Source organism: Dermacentor andersoni, chromosome 1 (assembly GCF_023375885.2).
Source record: "Dermacentor andersoni chromosome 1, qqDerAnde1_hic_scaffold, whole genome shotgun sequence".
NCBI classification, from domain to species: Eukaryota; Metazoa; Arthropoda; class Arachnida; order Ixodida; family Ixodidae; genus Dermacentor; species Dermacentor andersoni.
Window position 1 is genome coordinate 132,870,688 of NC_092814.1, and position 17,508 is coordinate 132,888,195.

General features: G+C 42.2%; 1 protein-coding gene across 8 annotated transcripts in view; it reads right to left on the bottom strand.

Annotated features, from left to right (window-relative positions):
• vir (VIR_N domain-containing protein) overlaps nucleotides 1-17,508 on the bottom strand; it is a 353,139-nt gene that overhangs the window by 51,164 nt on the left and 284,467 nt on the right. For all 8 annotated transcript variants that reach the window (XM_055062055.2, XM_055062056.2, XM_055062054.2 and 5 more), the window contains 4 exons: nucleotides 14,943-15,097; nucleotides 5,859-5,977; nucleotides 1,319-1,389; nucleotides 996-1,153 (listed from right to left, as the gene is read on the bottom strand). In XM_055062055.2, the coding sequence (XP_054918030.1) occupies nucleotides 996-1,153; nucleotides 1,319-1,389; nucleotides 5,859-5,977; nucleotides 14,943-15,097 (503 nt within the window). The remainder of the gene's footprint in view (nucleotides 1-995; nucleotides 1,154-1,318; nucleotides 1,390-5,858; nucleotides 5,978-14,942; nucleotides 15,098-17,508) is intronic.

A 17,508-nucleotide genomic window follows, 5' to 3' on the forward strand; every position in this document is an offset into this window, starting at 1 on the left:
AAAATCATTCTGTCTTTTGCACTTACAGCCTGAAAGATTGATGAGGGCAATAAAGCTGTCCATTTTTAACTGACCTCATAAAAAAATTTATAATGGATCTTTTGTGAAAGTCGTTGGTAAGACAATATGCACAGGAAAGTTCAAAAAATATTTTTATGCTCATTTCGGCATTTAAAAAATAAACCAATAGCTTTATTGCACAGAATAGGCCTTTGTGAACATGGCGATCTGAATATCTTGGCGAACTCATGTCTAATTAATTAATTTGGGGATGACCATTAAAGGCTGTCAATTGTTTTAACTAGAGAACTGTAATAGATAGCACAAAAGTCATTTCAGTTATGATATCAGCATAACAAGTCACACCTGTATGCCGAATTTCACAAATTTATTCCCTTAAATAAAAAAAAAGTTTTCATTGCCACGTCCCTCTTAAGTATATTCCATACATGTCAGCGTTGCTTTCGAAACAAATTTATGAGTGTAAGCGTAAGCACAGCAAAAACGACTAGTTATCTACTGGCCTCGAGACTTATCTTAATTTCACCTGTCTTTAAGGTGAGATGTAAATATTGCAATGCACGTAAGCATCCAAATTGCAAAAATTAGAAACTTTGACACTGTCAGTGAGCGCAGAACCTAAATTCCCACTGTCCGTCATAGCACGCCTTTATGCGTTCCGACGCAATATCTCGCTGCCCAGCTGCAATGCTTGTAGATGCTGCCATCGCTTGCGCTGTAGTAGTCACCACTAGCAGTTAACAAGGCATGGAAGCATGGAAGAACACCTTAAAGATGTGCTTGCCCTCCTAATTGAGTTGCTGCCTCAGTGTTGAGAGGATCTAGTACTGAAACAAAGTGTAGAACTGATAATGTATTCTCTTCCAAATATCCTCATGTCCAGCTTTGTTTCATGCTGAAGGTTCTGGTCCCTCTTCAACCAATCAACATGAGTAGCACAAAGACCACAATGTATGTGATTGTTCAGCACTTGCCTTTCCCGGTGGGCGTTGATGCAATTGGTGGACAAAGTCATCCACATGCGTGGATGGGGGCCGGCTTGTGTTAGGTGGCCGTGAACGAAATGGGTCATTTGCCCGTGATTGGTGGCCAAGGCTAACCCGTGGCAACCCTCGGCCCCGCATTGGTGCAACTGCAGCCATGGAAATATGATGTGAAAAAAGAAGGAACAGGCTAGATAAAACACAATCTTGTTGATAATGATGTGACAGCAAAAAACATGGAAAAGTCATGAAAATAGGCATGAAATGGCACACAAGGCAACAACCACTTTGTAGTAAACAGAAAATGCACCCACTGAATGGCTTCTTCGTACTGGGTTCCGTGCCATCTGGTCCCATCAGCGTATGTGACTTGCGCTTGCTTCTTCTATATATCACAACAAAAAAATAAAGTAGCAAATGTTCATGACATTCTTTTAAAATTATTAAATAATGGTCATGCCATGCCAAATGTGTCAAACATTGAGCTCGGCCATTGATGATTTCTTTCTAAAAACTAGTGATTGATGTTGTTATTGTGACAAATGTTTCCACAATGTAAAAAAAAGTATTTTTGATTTCTGACTGCCATTTCTGAAGTCAATGAAATAGGATTATATGTTGCAAATCACACTGTTCAGTTACAGCATAGGTTTTATTAAAGAAAACTAGGAAATGCAGCAAGGAATGATAAAAGCTACACAGTGGCTACATGTAATAAAGAACGCACTAGACCACTCAACAAAAACTTCTCAATGCCTCAACCACCCTTTTGTGATTTGTTACCGCCATGACCCATGTCTTACTAGTTCACTAACATAGATGTGCATTTTTCTATGCTGTCGTAGCAAAAGTACCTAAATATGTGTAGTAGTATTCAAACTAGTATATTACTACAAATATACTACCAGAAAATAATACTAAAAAATAGTTGACACAGGATTCCTCAGCTGTACCGATAACTTTTTCCATTTTCTTGCTATTGCGTGGTTGCGCTCATACAGTTGAATTTTAAAGGGACAGACAACCACTCAGAACATGAATCGAGATAACCCTGCTGATGGAATGACTACCTATCATAGTGCCTAAAATGAGCCATGGTTTTCCAATTAAACATGAATTATATTTTTAATTCATCATTCAATGTTGCAAAAAATGACCTTTGGCACGCCACACAGCAATAACATGAAGCGGCATAAGAGGTCCACCAAATGACCTTCTACTAGTGTACACGGTTCCTGGTCTTTTAATCAGTATTAAAATGCTGTATACTTTTTATTATTATATGTTTTTCCTGACTTACAATGTGCAGATAAGCCTTCATTAGTAGTGAGGAGAAAAGTGGCGCTGCCTTCGCCTTTGTTTTCGATGAGCTGGCTTGGCTGGTCTATCGACAAAACGACGACAGGGGCCAGCCAGCAAAGATGTACCATAAAAACCAGAATATAAGTCGACCCTTGTCTTATATACCGGACATTGGCGGAAAAACTACGGAAGTCTTGCAACAATGGGCGGATGAAGTAAACAGCCGCCTTCGCCATCGCCATCAGCAGCAGCGCGACGTGGCGACATTGTGGCACCGCCAATTTGATTACATTGTCACAAAGTTATATTGGTTAAAGGCTGATTTTTCACATTTTGTTTCAAAATTAGCGGAAGCCGACGGCAATTCACCGTCACCTTCAAGAAAAAGGCAATTGAATGCGCGGAAGCCCACGGCCACCTAGTGGCACAGCGCGAATTTAGAGTATCCAAAAAGAGCATTCAGTACTGGCGGAGGCAGAAGCAGCAAACCAATAGAAAACGTCATTTCGTGGGCGGACCGCAGAACTCAAAGACAACGTTGCGGAGTTCATCAGGGAGCTGCGTGTAAGATCGCTGCCTGTGACTGCCGAATGCATCCGTTTGAAAGCAGTAGAGATCGCGTGCGCCTCTGGACTGGGTAGCGAGAAGCACTCGTCATCCAACTCTAGTTCGGATGACTCTGATTAAAGGCGTTGCTCTGATTCGGAGTAGCGCTTGCGCACTTCGTGCCCTTCTGTGTACTGTACACCCAGCCAATTTTTAACAGTATCGTGTGACCATCGACCCGCGTGTTTGTCAGCACCTTATCATCACGGCACAGAGCGGCGAAATAGCGAAAGTAAGCGCGCGTGCGCGTATCTTGTTTGTTTCGCCGCTCAGCACCGTTAATAAGGTGCTGACAAGCACACGGGTCGATGGTCATGCGATACTGTTAAAAATTGGCCGGGTGCACATGCGAGCAGCATTTAAATAAACACTGTCCCTATTGTGCATGAGTCGCATTTGTTTTAAGGTAAAGGTGTCTTTTGATACTTTTGCCATTGAAAAAGATTTTTTTCATTTTTAGAATTGGTTAGTTGGGGGATCGACCTATATTCCAGTCCGACCTATAGTCCGGTTTTTACGGTAGGTGCTTACTTGGGGGAAAATGCGGTACAAATATAAGAAATGGCTGTACAACATCGCGAACTTATTGCACCAGCTTTTTATTTTCAAAAGTGGTTGAAAAGGTCAAAATGTAGGTGGTTAACCACAGTGACACTCACTCCTGTGAAGGTAGAACGATGGGCGGCTTTCACAATTTGCGAGGCGGGCTACCGATTTCTTTGATTGAAAAACTTTATTTAATAGATAGGAAAGACAAGGAAGCGGGAAGGGTGGGTCCCTAGTCCAGGACTCCAGTGGCCGTTGCTGTACGCCCAGCTTGGTCTAAGAAACCCTTCTGGGTCTCCAAATCGGCTCGAGTGAGGACACCCTCCCAAGGCTCCCTGAGTGAGGTCAGTATCATGGGCGAGTTCATGTTCGGTGGCCTATACAGTCGATCACGGATATATCGAACTCGAAGGGGATCGCAAAATACTTTGATATATCGATAATTCGAAATATAAAATATGCATGTCAAAAGCTTCTCTAACAACTCCACACATCTCAAGGCAGTTTCCCGATGTCGTGACTAACGGGACCTTACCGATCTGTGCCTCCAAGGCGCGTAAAAAGACAAAAACACAGCACGATGTGTTGCGAGGAATTCTAAACGCTGCGGCGACCACCGACTTTTCCTCGCCAGCCTCCACCCGTCGAATGAAGTCCGCCTTTCTTTAAAAATCCAAATTTTTGCGTTGTTTCGCGGCCATGGCTCCGGAACACGTGCCAAAAGAGGAAAGAAAAACGCACTGCAACACACGAGTCTCAAGCCTTCGCGTTGGCCTCATGAATAAAAGGAACAAAGCGAACCGAAAGACGCACCACTCTGCGTCTCCGCACTACTACCACAAGCCCAAGCTGCACTGACCTTGTTCGTCTCGCTGCGCCAGCGGTGTCAGCCAACCAAAACACAGGAAACGGGTGCCTGCGGTCAGCCTGGTTTCTCCCTCCCGCTTCCCTTTCACACCCAATCACACTCCAAGCGCTCCACGTCACGTGCCTTTTACCCACACGCCCCTTTCTCAGAGTGTGGGGCAGCGTGCATGAAATCGCGGGAACATCGCGAGAGCTTCGTGAGGAGAAGCGCACTTGCGGGGGTGGGATGCAATGAGTGAAGCGCACTTGCAGGGATGGGGTATGGTGGGAGAAGCGCACTTGCCGGGGCGCAGCTCAGCACGGAGTTCAATACATCGATATGCCGGTGCACAGGAGTTCTATATACGCGAAGAATAGCGCTATACTTTTGCATGGGATTCCCAAGGGGATTCTCCAACTGGTCAATATAGGCAATAATTCGATATATCCGGGTTCGATATATCCAGGATTGACTGTATATACATTCCCACATAATGTGGGAAAAAGACGGCCGTCCCTTGCACCAGGGACATTGACTAAATATCCACACACTTTTAGAAGTAACTGCTGCAGATGTAAACACTACCGAGGGTGAGCTTTGCGTTGCACCATAAAGAACTAGGTCCTTAAAAATCAGTTGTCAGTCCCTTTAATATAACATGGGTATAACTAATTGTTCATGAGAAAGTAAATCTCACATCTAATTGGTCACGTTTGAGCCTTCTATTGCTATAATGAAACCGAAAATGCAAGATCAGAGATGTTATCAGTTACGGTACAGTAAATATTTGTTTGCTCGTCAACTCAAAATATGTATCCTGGTAGCAAAAATGTTAATAGTCAGCAAATGCAACTTGAAACGGAACATTCAGCACACACATGTGTGTTTTGGCTCACGGCTCTGCTTGGCAGGCATGCAGTTGGGAATTAATGACAACATATAGCAGTTGTTAGTTTGCAAGTCAACATTTCTTGTGCCACATATTGGCATTGGAAGTTGCTGCGAAATCATCAAAAGCAATAATAGACCCTTTGCTGGTGCATCAGAAGTGGTGCACCTGTGTTTCTTTTGCATAACCCTTATTCTAATGTTTTGTATTAAACCGATATCATCGTGGACGCTTATAATGAATTGATATAATGAAGTTATTTTTATGTCAGATGCTACTTTGTTTAACGAAGTTCAACGGTAAATTTTTCTAGATGTGCACGGACTTGTCTTAAAATATCTGTTTGTGGAACACAAAATAGTTTGCAACTAAGGGCTATGGAGCTAGTGCCATAGAAAGCAACATTTGAAGCCATACTGACTATGAGAATCTGACACAACAATTTTCAACTGCAGCACCTAAGGCTGCAACTTAGAACTCACAATCTGTCAATGTTTTCCCATGTATCAGTTAACACCGCCAACAAATGCACCAAAGAAACATGCTTTCAAAAGATATTATTCATCTTTTTTTTTTTTTTGGTCTAAATTATAGTCCCAGAGCTTTCTACTCACTTTACACCATAACTACCAGAGGTTTTAGGAAAGCTTCAAGTGTTACTCACAGGGGTGACTTGGTGCTATCCACCCTTTCATCCCCAGGAAGGACCAGCTTATCCAGCTCGTTGTTCAGGTTGAACTCGGGCAGCGTGTGCTCCATCATAGTGACCAGGTCAACCTCGACCTGTCAAACAGCAAAGTCACTATGCAATCAGTTCAAGCAATGTATAATCAATTAATTTAAAGCACAGCAAGTAGCACAGCAACAATGGTACACAAACTGTATCTGCAATTTTATTTTACTGGGCTGTAGACAATTTCAAAGTATACATTTGATACATGTGCAGATTATTAGCAAATACTTCTTAATCAACAGTTATTGAAAAGTTTGCAGACACTTTTTTCATTTGATTTTTTTCCCACGAAGAACGAGCCAGGCTGTTGAAATTTATAGTGCTCGTACCGAGGATGAGCTGGGCCCATCCATTCTAAAACTTGCAAATGCAAGTACAGCTTCACCGCCCATTAGTTAGTTCGGCCTCACTGAATCTGCTTTTGTTTATGTTTCACCACACGTGACACAACAGAGCAGTACGTTTTTGTACTGACAGCCAACTTTCCAAAATGATGTTGTATTGCAGAGGCTCTGACTGATGAGAACTCATAACCTCAACCCTACAAAAAAATTACAAATCGTCTGCTGCTCATGTGACAACTTGTCAATCTCCACTTCCCCAAGTACACTCCGAAATTGTCGAAATCCAACAAGAAGCTTCTTTGGGTGCTCGAAACAATTCTCAGGTGATCGGAAGAGAAGCACTTGAAAGGACACCAGGACCTGGTACGAAGGCTGCAACATGGCGATATGCACTATTTTGAGACTTGGCACTATGCACTATTCCTAGCTTTACAATGAACTGCACATAGATTAACTTTTAGAATGGTTGAAATCAAGTTACATGGGCATTGATAAAATAATAGATTCACTTTATTTTAGTGCAAAGAACACAAACTTTTTCAGATAGCCTTAGAATTTTGAAGCTCCACAATGAAATTTTCATTAATACTTCTATTAAGCAAACTTTCAGTTAATTTTTATTTTATTTTTTCAAATTATTCTTTAAGAGCATTTTTCTGAAAAAAAAAAAAAAAACACTGTGAGTAGTATATTGCTGGTTCTTTCTTTGCATATGTGAAATAAAGGCTACAAGAAGGCTTCTCTGCATGGCACTTAGGCCTTGCATCCCAGTGCCCTAGGGGGGGGGCTCAATACACTATTGGGGGGGGGGGATAGCAAAAGAAAATAATCTACACGGTGCAAAACACACGTAGGCAGAGAAGTGGAAATGCAGTGGTGCTGCAGGCAGATTTAAATCGATGGGGAACCACTCATGGGCAGCGGCGGGAAACTCCAGTCACTACAATGAAATTAAAGTGTTCTCTCTCTCTTTCTCAGAGGAGGACACATCACTTTCTGTTTCCATGCAAACTTATACGGAGCTGTCTTCAGACGAGGAGTCATAAAAATGTTTTCTTTTGCACGCACTTTTATTCTCATATGACAGGAAGACAGCCATGTTTCCCGCACAAGCATCAGAGGAGACAGCAATAAAGAGAAAAGAGAAACACAATAGTGCTACTTTGAAAAGTGTGGCCATCTAGTGTCAAAAATTGAAACTAGGCACAATTTGGCCCCTATAGCAGTCACCAGTTTGCTGTGTGAGGCATTTTTCTTCATGACAACTATATATGTCATCGGCTATATTGGTATAAAAACTAATGATGACTACACTTGTTAGTGGTAGAGAAAGGGTTAACACCCTGCAGATAAGAACTGTGACCTATGAAACACACAGGATATCTTCATATCAGCACACGGCAGCTTTTAAATGGTTCTATGAAGAAAACGAAACTCCATTCTGAAATCTGATGAACCAAAGTTGTCTTCCGTGTCAGTGCTACTTCCAAAGTAAAAAACAAAAAACAAAACTGATGCATAGAAACATCAAAATCAATTAAAAATGTGATGTTTCCGTGCATGAGCAGTGTGCGACACTGATGCCATCCTCGAAACTATGCGCACTCATCACACCAACCACCCACTTCTTCGGAGGTGCGTTAAACAGCACCTCCGAAGTGTGGCAGAAACTACGTGTGGCAGAAAAAGAAAACAGAAAAGCAATACTGACTTAATACAGTAAACACTCAGTTGCACGAACGTCAGTTTAACCAGTATTTCAGAAAACGAACTTTTAGAAGATCCCCCGTGGTTTTCCTATGTATTCTATGCAAAAATCTTTCAGTTAAACAAATTTCTGAATAGCAAATATTTTAGTTGAACAAACTTGATCAGTGGACCTTTAACCAGTATTTCAGAAAACGAACTTTTAGAAGATCCCCCGTGGTTTTCCTATGTATTCTATGCAAAAATCTTTCAGTTAAACAAATTTCTGAATAGCAAATATTTTAGTTGAACAAACTTGATCAGTGGACCTGGGCTCATTTTTTAAATCAGTTCAACGAAGTTTTGTGCTCTGCAGCACTGGCGTAGCCGATGCTTGCCACCCCCAAATTGCCCCACCAGCAGCATAACAGTAGCACCAGCTACAATTTGAAACTGCTGGCATAAATTCTACCTTTCACCCCAGTGAAGTAAAAGTGCGAAAGAGGAACAGCACAATGAGGTAATCAGCCCCGTGATGTGCACAGAGGTCTGTCATCAGCTGGATGTTGACAGCAATACTTCGTTTAAAGACTATGTGCAGTGTGACAGTGAGCTCTTTACTTGAGTTAAACTATCAGATCTGGTAATTGTTTCCAGTGTTCATCCCAAAAAAGAAGAGTGCTACGAGGATAATGTAATGGCAAAGGCAGATTCAAATACTGTAACTCTAGCCAAGGCTGTAGGATGCTTTGGAAAGTTGCAAGACTGTGTCAGCAACAAGCTGTCCCAGAGGAAGTGCACAAGAACATAGACTCTCTGGACAGCTTTGTTACTCCTTGTGCTTTAAGAGCACCAGTGCAAATCAAAATGAGATTTTTTTCCAAAATGAGATAGGCAGCAACGTAACTGTTATGCACTTCGTATACTGTATATTGATTTATATCACTCTATAAATTGCATTTCACACTATTCACTCGATGTCTGCTGTGCCGTATGCTATTCCATATTCTAGTGAATATTCAGTTTAGTGAACTTTCAGTTAACTGTTTCCTTGGGTCCCTTGAAGTTCACTGAAGTGAGAGTTCACTGTACTTCCTAATAACACAAAAGGTGGTGCTAGCTGTCCGAGAGCTCTGGGAAGGAGGCAAAATTCGAATGTGCAACCGATAGCGGGCTATCGATGGGATTAGGCGCAGTAAGGAAAGTGTTAAGGGTATTAAGTGTTCCGTAAATGATGTACTTGAAATAACGTAATCAGCACTATAGAACATGTACCAAGCATGTTATTTGCATTAATGTGATGAGCCACAAACAAAAAGGGGAACAGCTATCCAAGGCAAACTTAATTTGCAAAATTATAGTGATTATGTGCTTTAAAATATGAAACATTAAAGAGAAGCCACCAGTTTAGCTTGTTTAGCAGCTAAAGGTGACACCACCTTCCTCAATATGATCAACTTGTTGGTGAGCCCGTATTTCTTTTCAGCTGGCCAGTTAACAAGCTAACACATCAATGTCTTCAACCCCGGTACTCGCACATTATCATATGGAACCATTAATTATCTGCACACTTGTCACATCTCTGCCATGCATTTACTGTATTTTCCAGTTATAAGTTTCATTTTTTTTCAAAAATTCTGGCCAGTGCGTTTATACAACAGTGTGCCTTATGGGGGGATGTGGGGATCAACTATAGAAAAACGACCCAAAAATCACTTTTTAGAAAGTTGCAGATTTCGAATCTTTGACCCCTTTTCTATAAGTTTTCCAAGTTTTTCCGCTGAGAACGACTGCTAAGTACCATAAATAAATATATACATCAGGCAATACAGCGAAAATTTCGTGAAAATCGGGGGAAAAGTCGCTGTTTTCGAGCGCCCCTAGCTCCGGAACGGCAGTACGCAGCGCGGCCATGCTGGTACCGTTGAAAAGCGCACCTCTTCACCTTTTGATGCCCCTCTTTCATTTCCAGATAGAGAGAAGAGCAAGCATAAAAACATAAAAAGTCTGAAGGTCGCGGAGCTGCTTGTTACGGCCACCGATTGGCTTGCTCCGTCACGTGCGTTCTATGAGCCGCCCCATTGGCTGGGTCTGGAAGCGAGCTGCTGCGGCGTCTGCTTCTCCCGTTTCATTGCGCGCTGGCTGCTGCCCCTTTCTTTACGTGTTGGATATTTGAGGTACGCCGCCGCTTCATCGCTTTATTCGGATTTGAGTTTTCTATTTCATTTTGTGGTTTCGAGCATGACTGGGTGGACGTGGACGACGAAATACGCGACCATGCACCGCTTCGGCAGCCGCAAGCGCAAGCCGCCGAACATCTGAAGGATAAGTACACCGTGGTATAAAGTTTGTAAACAGGGATAAGGTGCCTCAGATAGGCTGGCCAGCCTTTCTGAGGCACCTTATCCCCGTTTACAAACTTTATACCACAGTGTGCTATTCCATCTGTCAGCCCCTTTCTTGTCGAAGGATAAGTAGTCCTAGCAGTGATGTGTCCGCGCGCTAGCTTGCAAGAGGGACTGTCGACGCATTGCCGGGCAGTTCGCAGGCTGTTGCAGCCTTGAGCTCCAGTGGTGATGATACCGAACTAACAACGACCTTTTCCGATGCTTTCGGGCCTGCAACGTCCTGTAAATACTCCGCGACGTACCCCGATTGTGCCACCGCCGTCACTGAGATGAACGACGAAAGTGCGGTCCAAGCGCATGCGTCTGCCGGCCGTGAAGACGAACCGTGCATCAGCAACGGTCGCGCCATACAGTCGCATCTTGAGTCACAATTCATCTTGTCGGAGGTGTTGAATATGACCGCCGCCACTGTCCGCGCGTCACTTGGTTCTGTGCCGGCAACCGAACGGAAGATAGGGTTTACGGAGGGAGGAGCATGCTCGGTGGCGACGGACTCAAACGAGTCAAGCGGCTGAGAAAGATGCCTTGAGCAAGAAGAGGGCACAAAAAGCACATGAAAGCAAGCATAAAAGATCCAAGAAGCCAAGAGATCAACCTGACACCTGCACCTACAAGTCCAGTGGTTTCTACTCGAATAAACATGGCCCAAAACTTTGAACGCCTTTTTCTCAAAACTTTTTTCTACCACCAAGGTCAACCTGCAAAGCCAATATCTCAGCCACCGTTATGAATATTTTTACACCGTTTGTTTTGTTACACTCATTGTGCACCACTGCACACAATGACATGTTTTGTTTTCAAACTAGTTGCTTCAATAATTTGTTATCTTTTGTTTTCACAGTCGAAATTTTCATGCAACTGAAGTAGCTACCAAACAATGAGAATATAAAAAGATTCTGTTAGGCTAAAAAAATTACAGGAATGTCACTGTGTGGAGGATACATATAGGAGTGCTATCAATGTTTGCTTGAACTCCTAGCATCAATATACAGGTGTGCAGGCATTTTGCAAAAATGAAAGCAGAAAAATTTTGTAAACAAATAAGTACTTCAGATATTGCAGCCATATTTTCACAGTTTTGTTTATGTGATATTATTAACATATGTGCAAAATTTCATCAAAATCGGCTGGTAAATAAAAAAGTTTGCTTTGATCCCCATGTCCCCCCTTATATAAGCATAAATACACCATGCGTGCTGGGAAGACCAATATGAGCTCCTGTTTATTTAGCAGAACAAGCAGAACAAAGAAATTTAATTTTGTATTAACGATGGAGTTACCGTTGGTACCGACGTTAGTTCCTAGGGCACGCCATGTGGCAGTGCAGCAGCAGCAGTGAAGGCTGCAAACATGGCCTTGCGATATAAGGTGCCTCTGTGATTGAAGGTCACACTATAGTTTGCTGTTATCATTTAGTTTTTCTTGAAGAAATGTTAAACGCACCGAATTGACACATTAAATACCGACAGGGTGCCACACTTTTTTACTGTTACGTTGTGGCGCTCGAGGTACAGCCGTTACAATTTGGTTATCATCATCATCATCAGTTGCCTGCACGAGAAGCTGCAACTACCAGTTGCCTTTTCACTTTTTGCATGCATTTGTTTTGGTTGGTTCAGGGGTATTGTCTTCGTTCGTGTGTTTGTCCTGAGCATGCTGCACCACAGAGAAAATACCAGCAACCATGCCTACATCACATAAATGTTAGAGGACGATGGTTGTGCAGCGATGCTGCTGGTCGAAGCAGCTAAAGCTTTTGACAGTGCAACAGAGGATGATGCATTCGATGGATTCAAGTGAAGTGCAATAAATTTTGGTTTATGCACCTAAGGCAAGTGTTGGCTCACAATTCTTTTTTTTGATAGAATTTATGGCTCGTAAAATTTTTTTTAATGAAAATTTAGTGCTCTGAAATGGGTAAGTTTGGCACTCCACCTTAAGTGTACGTGTGTGCATCATTTCATTATGCTGAATGAGAAAAAATAGGTGCATCTTTTTACCAACTTTTTTGAAAATCGCGATAATTGGGGGCAAAACTTTTCAAAGGTGCAACCTATAATCCAGAAAATACGGTACTCAATACTAACACAAGCACATGGACAGACATGCATGCACATATCCACACATTTATTGTTATTATTGCAAAGCATGCTTTGCGAACTTGAGGCATTTGGAATGTGCCTATCTATCTATCTATCTAGCCTCCTGCGCTGGCAGGGCTGGTGGTGCCTACCAAACTGAGCTGCTGGGTATATGCTCATGGTAGCATTGATGGCGTGGTCACGGCATCATCTGTCTTTCGAGCTTTATCATCCAACTCGTGCCTATAATTCTCGCGTGTGCCAAGCCAGCTGGTGCACATAAGAAGATCCCGGCATGTTATTATTACCACCACCCCCATATGTACATATTTGATTGCACAATCTAAAGAAAAGAGTCAGTTGTAAGAAAACAAATACGATGAATTCTATCCCAGAGAAGTGGGTTGGCCTTTGCAGAACTGTCAACTAAAGCAAATTCAGAAAGCATGTGTGAGGCAGGAAGGGAGACAGAGGAGCCCTCAAAACAATTTCTTGCATGTGCAATAAGTTTTGCACAATTGATACTTTCATGTTGTGGCAAAGCCTACGTAGGGCAAACCAGTCCCTGCTTGAAGTGGCTCATAGAGCATTGCTATAATCTTAATAAAGCTTTCAACAGTCTTCACAGTGTATCAAGGTGGCTGCTACCTATTCCATACCTGCCAACCCATGAACCTTAAATTTAGTAAAATCCTGCAGACACAGCACCGAGTGGTAGGGGGAAGGGGGGTGGGGAAGGGGTGGACAGCACATACTTTTTTATAGCTTGCCCTAAACACAACTTTTCAGAGAGACATATGCAATTTATTGACAATGATTTACATTAAGATGCAGCACAAACAGCAACAAACTTGGCACAGCAAATACCGTATTTACTTGCATAATGATCGCACTATTTTGTTAGAAAAATTGACGCAAAATCACGGGTGCGATCATTACGCGGGTTAAATTTCCCGCGAAAGGAAAAATTTTTTCGGCCCGCGTTTGCTGCGGGACACCAAAACAAAAATGGCGGCCGGCGGAGCAAGCCGAACGCGCCGAACGCGATTTTTTTTTTCTTCTCGTGAGTATGTTACCTGCACTGCAACAGTTTCTTCCGTATCAGTAATGAATAATATTGTTAATATCGGCAAGTTTGCGGCAATAACGTAGCCATGTCCACTTTGAGGGGACAGAAACAGATGGGTGCGCTTAGCTGCCAGTGACAGAAACATATGGCCAGCATGCTACGGAAACTGCGGCATCTGTCTTCACTGCTATCCTAATATGGCACGTTACCGCTAAGGGTGGGTGAATATCTCAGCTGTGTTACAAGCGTCGGCGTATGAACAGGGTACACTTTTAACGTATCAGTGTAAACGTGGCTACTATCATTGCCACTCGCGATTTGTTGTGTGCCCACGAGTGCAAGTGAGAAGAATCGAATGGCGCCTTTTTTGTTGTTGACCACAACCATTATGAAGTCTACAAATAATAAAGGCAAGTTTGGTTGCAGCTTTTTTTTAGTCATGCAAGTGCAGAAAGTGATGAAAGTAATGAAATGAGGCATCTACTTAAGAATGTTTGGTGCGTGTAGACCGCTTGGTTTGTCTTGAAGAGTTGTTCGCGTAGCATTTCACAGATAGTAAGCCCGATCATTATTAGCTAGACTTGGCAGGCGACATATCGCTGCGGCAAGTTCGGGGTGTGATCATTACACGGGAAATTAAAAAAATCAAATTTTGACGACAAAATTCAGGGGTGCGATCATTATGCGTGTAAGTACAGTACTGGCGAGCAACACACTGTCTTATACCACGGTGACTTTCTTCAGCAACTTTGGCAGTGTCGATTTCACCTGCTTCAGGAACATGTCTGTGTAAGCTTGCTCGATGCAAGTACCCCTCTTGCGTCCTTTCAGACAGACAAGCGAAATTTTTTTTTCGACGGAATTCACAAAATTTGATGCAACATTCTTAAACCGTAAAATGAGCCCAATTTTGTAAACATTAAAAAAAAATGGGGAGAGTTGGTAGGTATGCTATTCTGGGTTGAAGGTAAGCATCAAGTTCAATACAATGCAGAGTTGCTCAAAATCATATTACCTAATTCAATGCCTAATTTCTTCTTCAAGGTGTGACATTAATCACTCCCAAAGTTAATAGGATTCCTCCTATTAAGATAAGTGTTTTATTGCCAAAATTAAATCACCCTTTATCACTGCTCTGTCTATACCAACTTAAGGCTGTATACCACCACTGAAGAGTCAAGACTCTCTAACATTTTGTTAAGTCTGCCCATAAGTACTGGCCATATGTCCAAAGGATCGTTTTTGTTTGTTTGTTTTTAGCAGGCTACCTTCTCATCGGTGAACATCATGTAACTTAAATATTCCCCATTACTTACACCTTTAGTCTTTCCTTATTCCATGAACAGTGATGTAGGGTTCCACAGCTTTGAGCAAACCACAGTTGTCATTTTCCCCCCAGAATTTAAAAAAGAAACAGCAAACAGAACCTGTTGTGGTTCCTGCTCCGTGTCTTCAATAGCAGCAGAAAGCCAGTATGTTGGGTTGAGACGTCGTTCGTCAACTTCTGCAAGCACGTAAACAGTTCTGGAGGCGAACTGGGCAGACAACCCGTCCTGGGCAGGCAGCACAGGTTCGGCAAGCTCTGTTGCAAAAAAAAATTAAAAGGCATCCTTGTGTAATTTCTCCATAAACAATAGCCCACTATGCTCTTCAATGTCACAACAGTATATCAAATGAATTATGAGGTTTTACGTGCCAAAACCACTTTCTGATTATGAGGAACGCTGTAGTGGGGGACTCGGGAGATTTGGACCACCTAGGGCTTTAATGTGCACCTAATCTAAGTACACGGGTGTTTTCACATTTCGCCCCCATCGAGATGCAGCTGCCATGGCTGGGATTCGTTTACACGAAATCATGCTTAGCAAGCCAACAAACAGTATATCAAAAGAGAGCAGGGAAAAGGCACAGAATCAACTCAAGCAAAGAATGACGGTGAGGAACAGGGTGACCGCCACCACTATGGGACCACCTTTATCACTGCAGTTATCAAAGTTTTGGATCAATGGTGCCAATGCATGGCTAGTTTCGCTTGTAATGGACACCATGTGGGAGATAAATCTCTGTTCAGCCATTAACAAGTAAATGCTTAGCGTTATGTATGCTTGCTCTTTGGATCTGAACAGCTTTGTGGTGACCTGAGCTAAAGTTGCATTGACAATAATGGCAATAAATGTTTCAGACTGGGGCTGGCCATGAATTAAAAATTTTGACCTGACTAATTAACAATATGATAACTAACAACCTTCCAATTGATTAATTACTATATTGATCGGATTTGCGGGCTTATGCACATGTGCTAGAAACAAAACAAAACTGGTGATTTAGATAAATAAACTTTCAAGAAACACAAACCACGCTACAAACTGACCCAAAAATTTTTTATCTCACTTTTTTTGATTTATCAAACTATTTTTCCAGTAATTACAGTGTTGTGCCAGAATTCTTCGAATGCAGAAAAAATCGCCAGTTATATCCTGTTTCAAGGTGGCCCTTTCAAAATGCATGCCAAATTAAATGCGGCTTCTTTTTTGGCATAGAAAACAGTTTGCTTACAAGTCATCTCTACATGTCCCTGCTGTCGTTAGACTGCACAGCACCCTTTGTCTTTTGCACCTTCTCTCCCCTATTGTCCCATTGTCTGTAGCTTTCGACAAAGCTATCATGATGCGGCTTCAACTACTGGACAACCCACACATTAGTGACACCGCATAACCCTCGTACCCCCAATTTTCGTGACGTACAGAGGTTGCCCTTGTATACAAATGCTATGGCAAGAAACTTGGTGCCACACTTTTTGAATTTGTCGCATTAACAACAAGTTATGACTTGTAACATCTTTTCGGTTGGGTGAGTAAAGCTTTACCAAACTGAAAAGATGTTGTAAGTCACAATCTGTTCCAGTTTCAAGAAAATAGGGAGCCATACTGTGATTATGGAGACAGTGGCCATCTAACAGAGCAAAAAAAGAGAAGACAAAAATTTTGCGTCAGTTTTCCTTTAAATATAATGCCAGTAACACTACGCGAGTGGACACACTAAGCATATACAAGTCACTCAGAAGAAATAATAAACCCAGCTGCAGTAGCAAAGATGCTTGTTAAGATTCTCTGGCAGCCCCATCACAGTATTGCCAGAGGCTATTTCAGAAATACTTTGCCGCAAGAAGTTCTTCAAACATTCAGCAGAAGCGTAGGTATTGGCAGTCAAACACAGCATTCATGGTGCTTCCGTTCGTTCTTCAATGATTTGCACTGCGAAGGCTATGGTGAAGCAGGGTGTGCAAACAATGCTCTGTCAGGGTGTCTACCAAGTTGACATTTCCAAATTCCCTGAGTTTTCCAGCTTTTTCCTGAGTGCCATTGCAATATTTCCTGAGTGACCCAAGACTTTGTTTTATGTCAAGACGCCTACATCATGTCACCCAATGGTGTCACTCTCTAGTAAGCATGTCAAAAAATAAAAAAAAATAAAAACTTGATCCAGTTTGAATAGTAAGGAGTAGTGTTTATCTTATTCAAAAAGAAAACAGAAGGGAGGGGTTAGTAAAATGCACAGCGAATAAAATATCTTCGAAAGGAAATAGTAAAACCCATTGCAAACTGAGTCAAACATTCTCAAATACGAATAAAAAGAAGATACATACAGAATATTTTTGAATATGAGCTATTTCTATCAATTGATAGCAAGCTAACTGGTATGAGGCCCGAACTTTATCAGAAGTGAGACTCACTCGCAACAGCTGGTAAGTCAACCTCAACTGTCCTGACATACTCAGCCCGTGCACAACACCTCAGTGTTGCGTTTCACTGCTTTAAAGAGTTTTTTTTTTTTACTTGGATGAAGGACACCTGCATCTCTGTGTCAGCCAACACTTTGCTTTTAGAGTGCAAGCTCCCTCAAAAAATTGGCGGCGTGCTTCCTTCCCAGTTCCTTCTCAATGCGTAGGTCCTTTGTCTTCTTGTTCTCCTTAGGCTGCGCATTCGCCACACG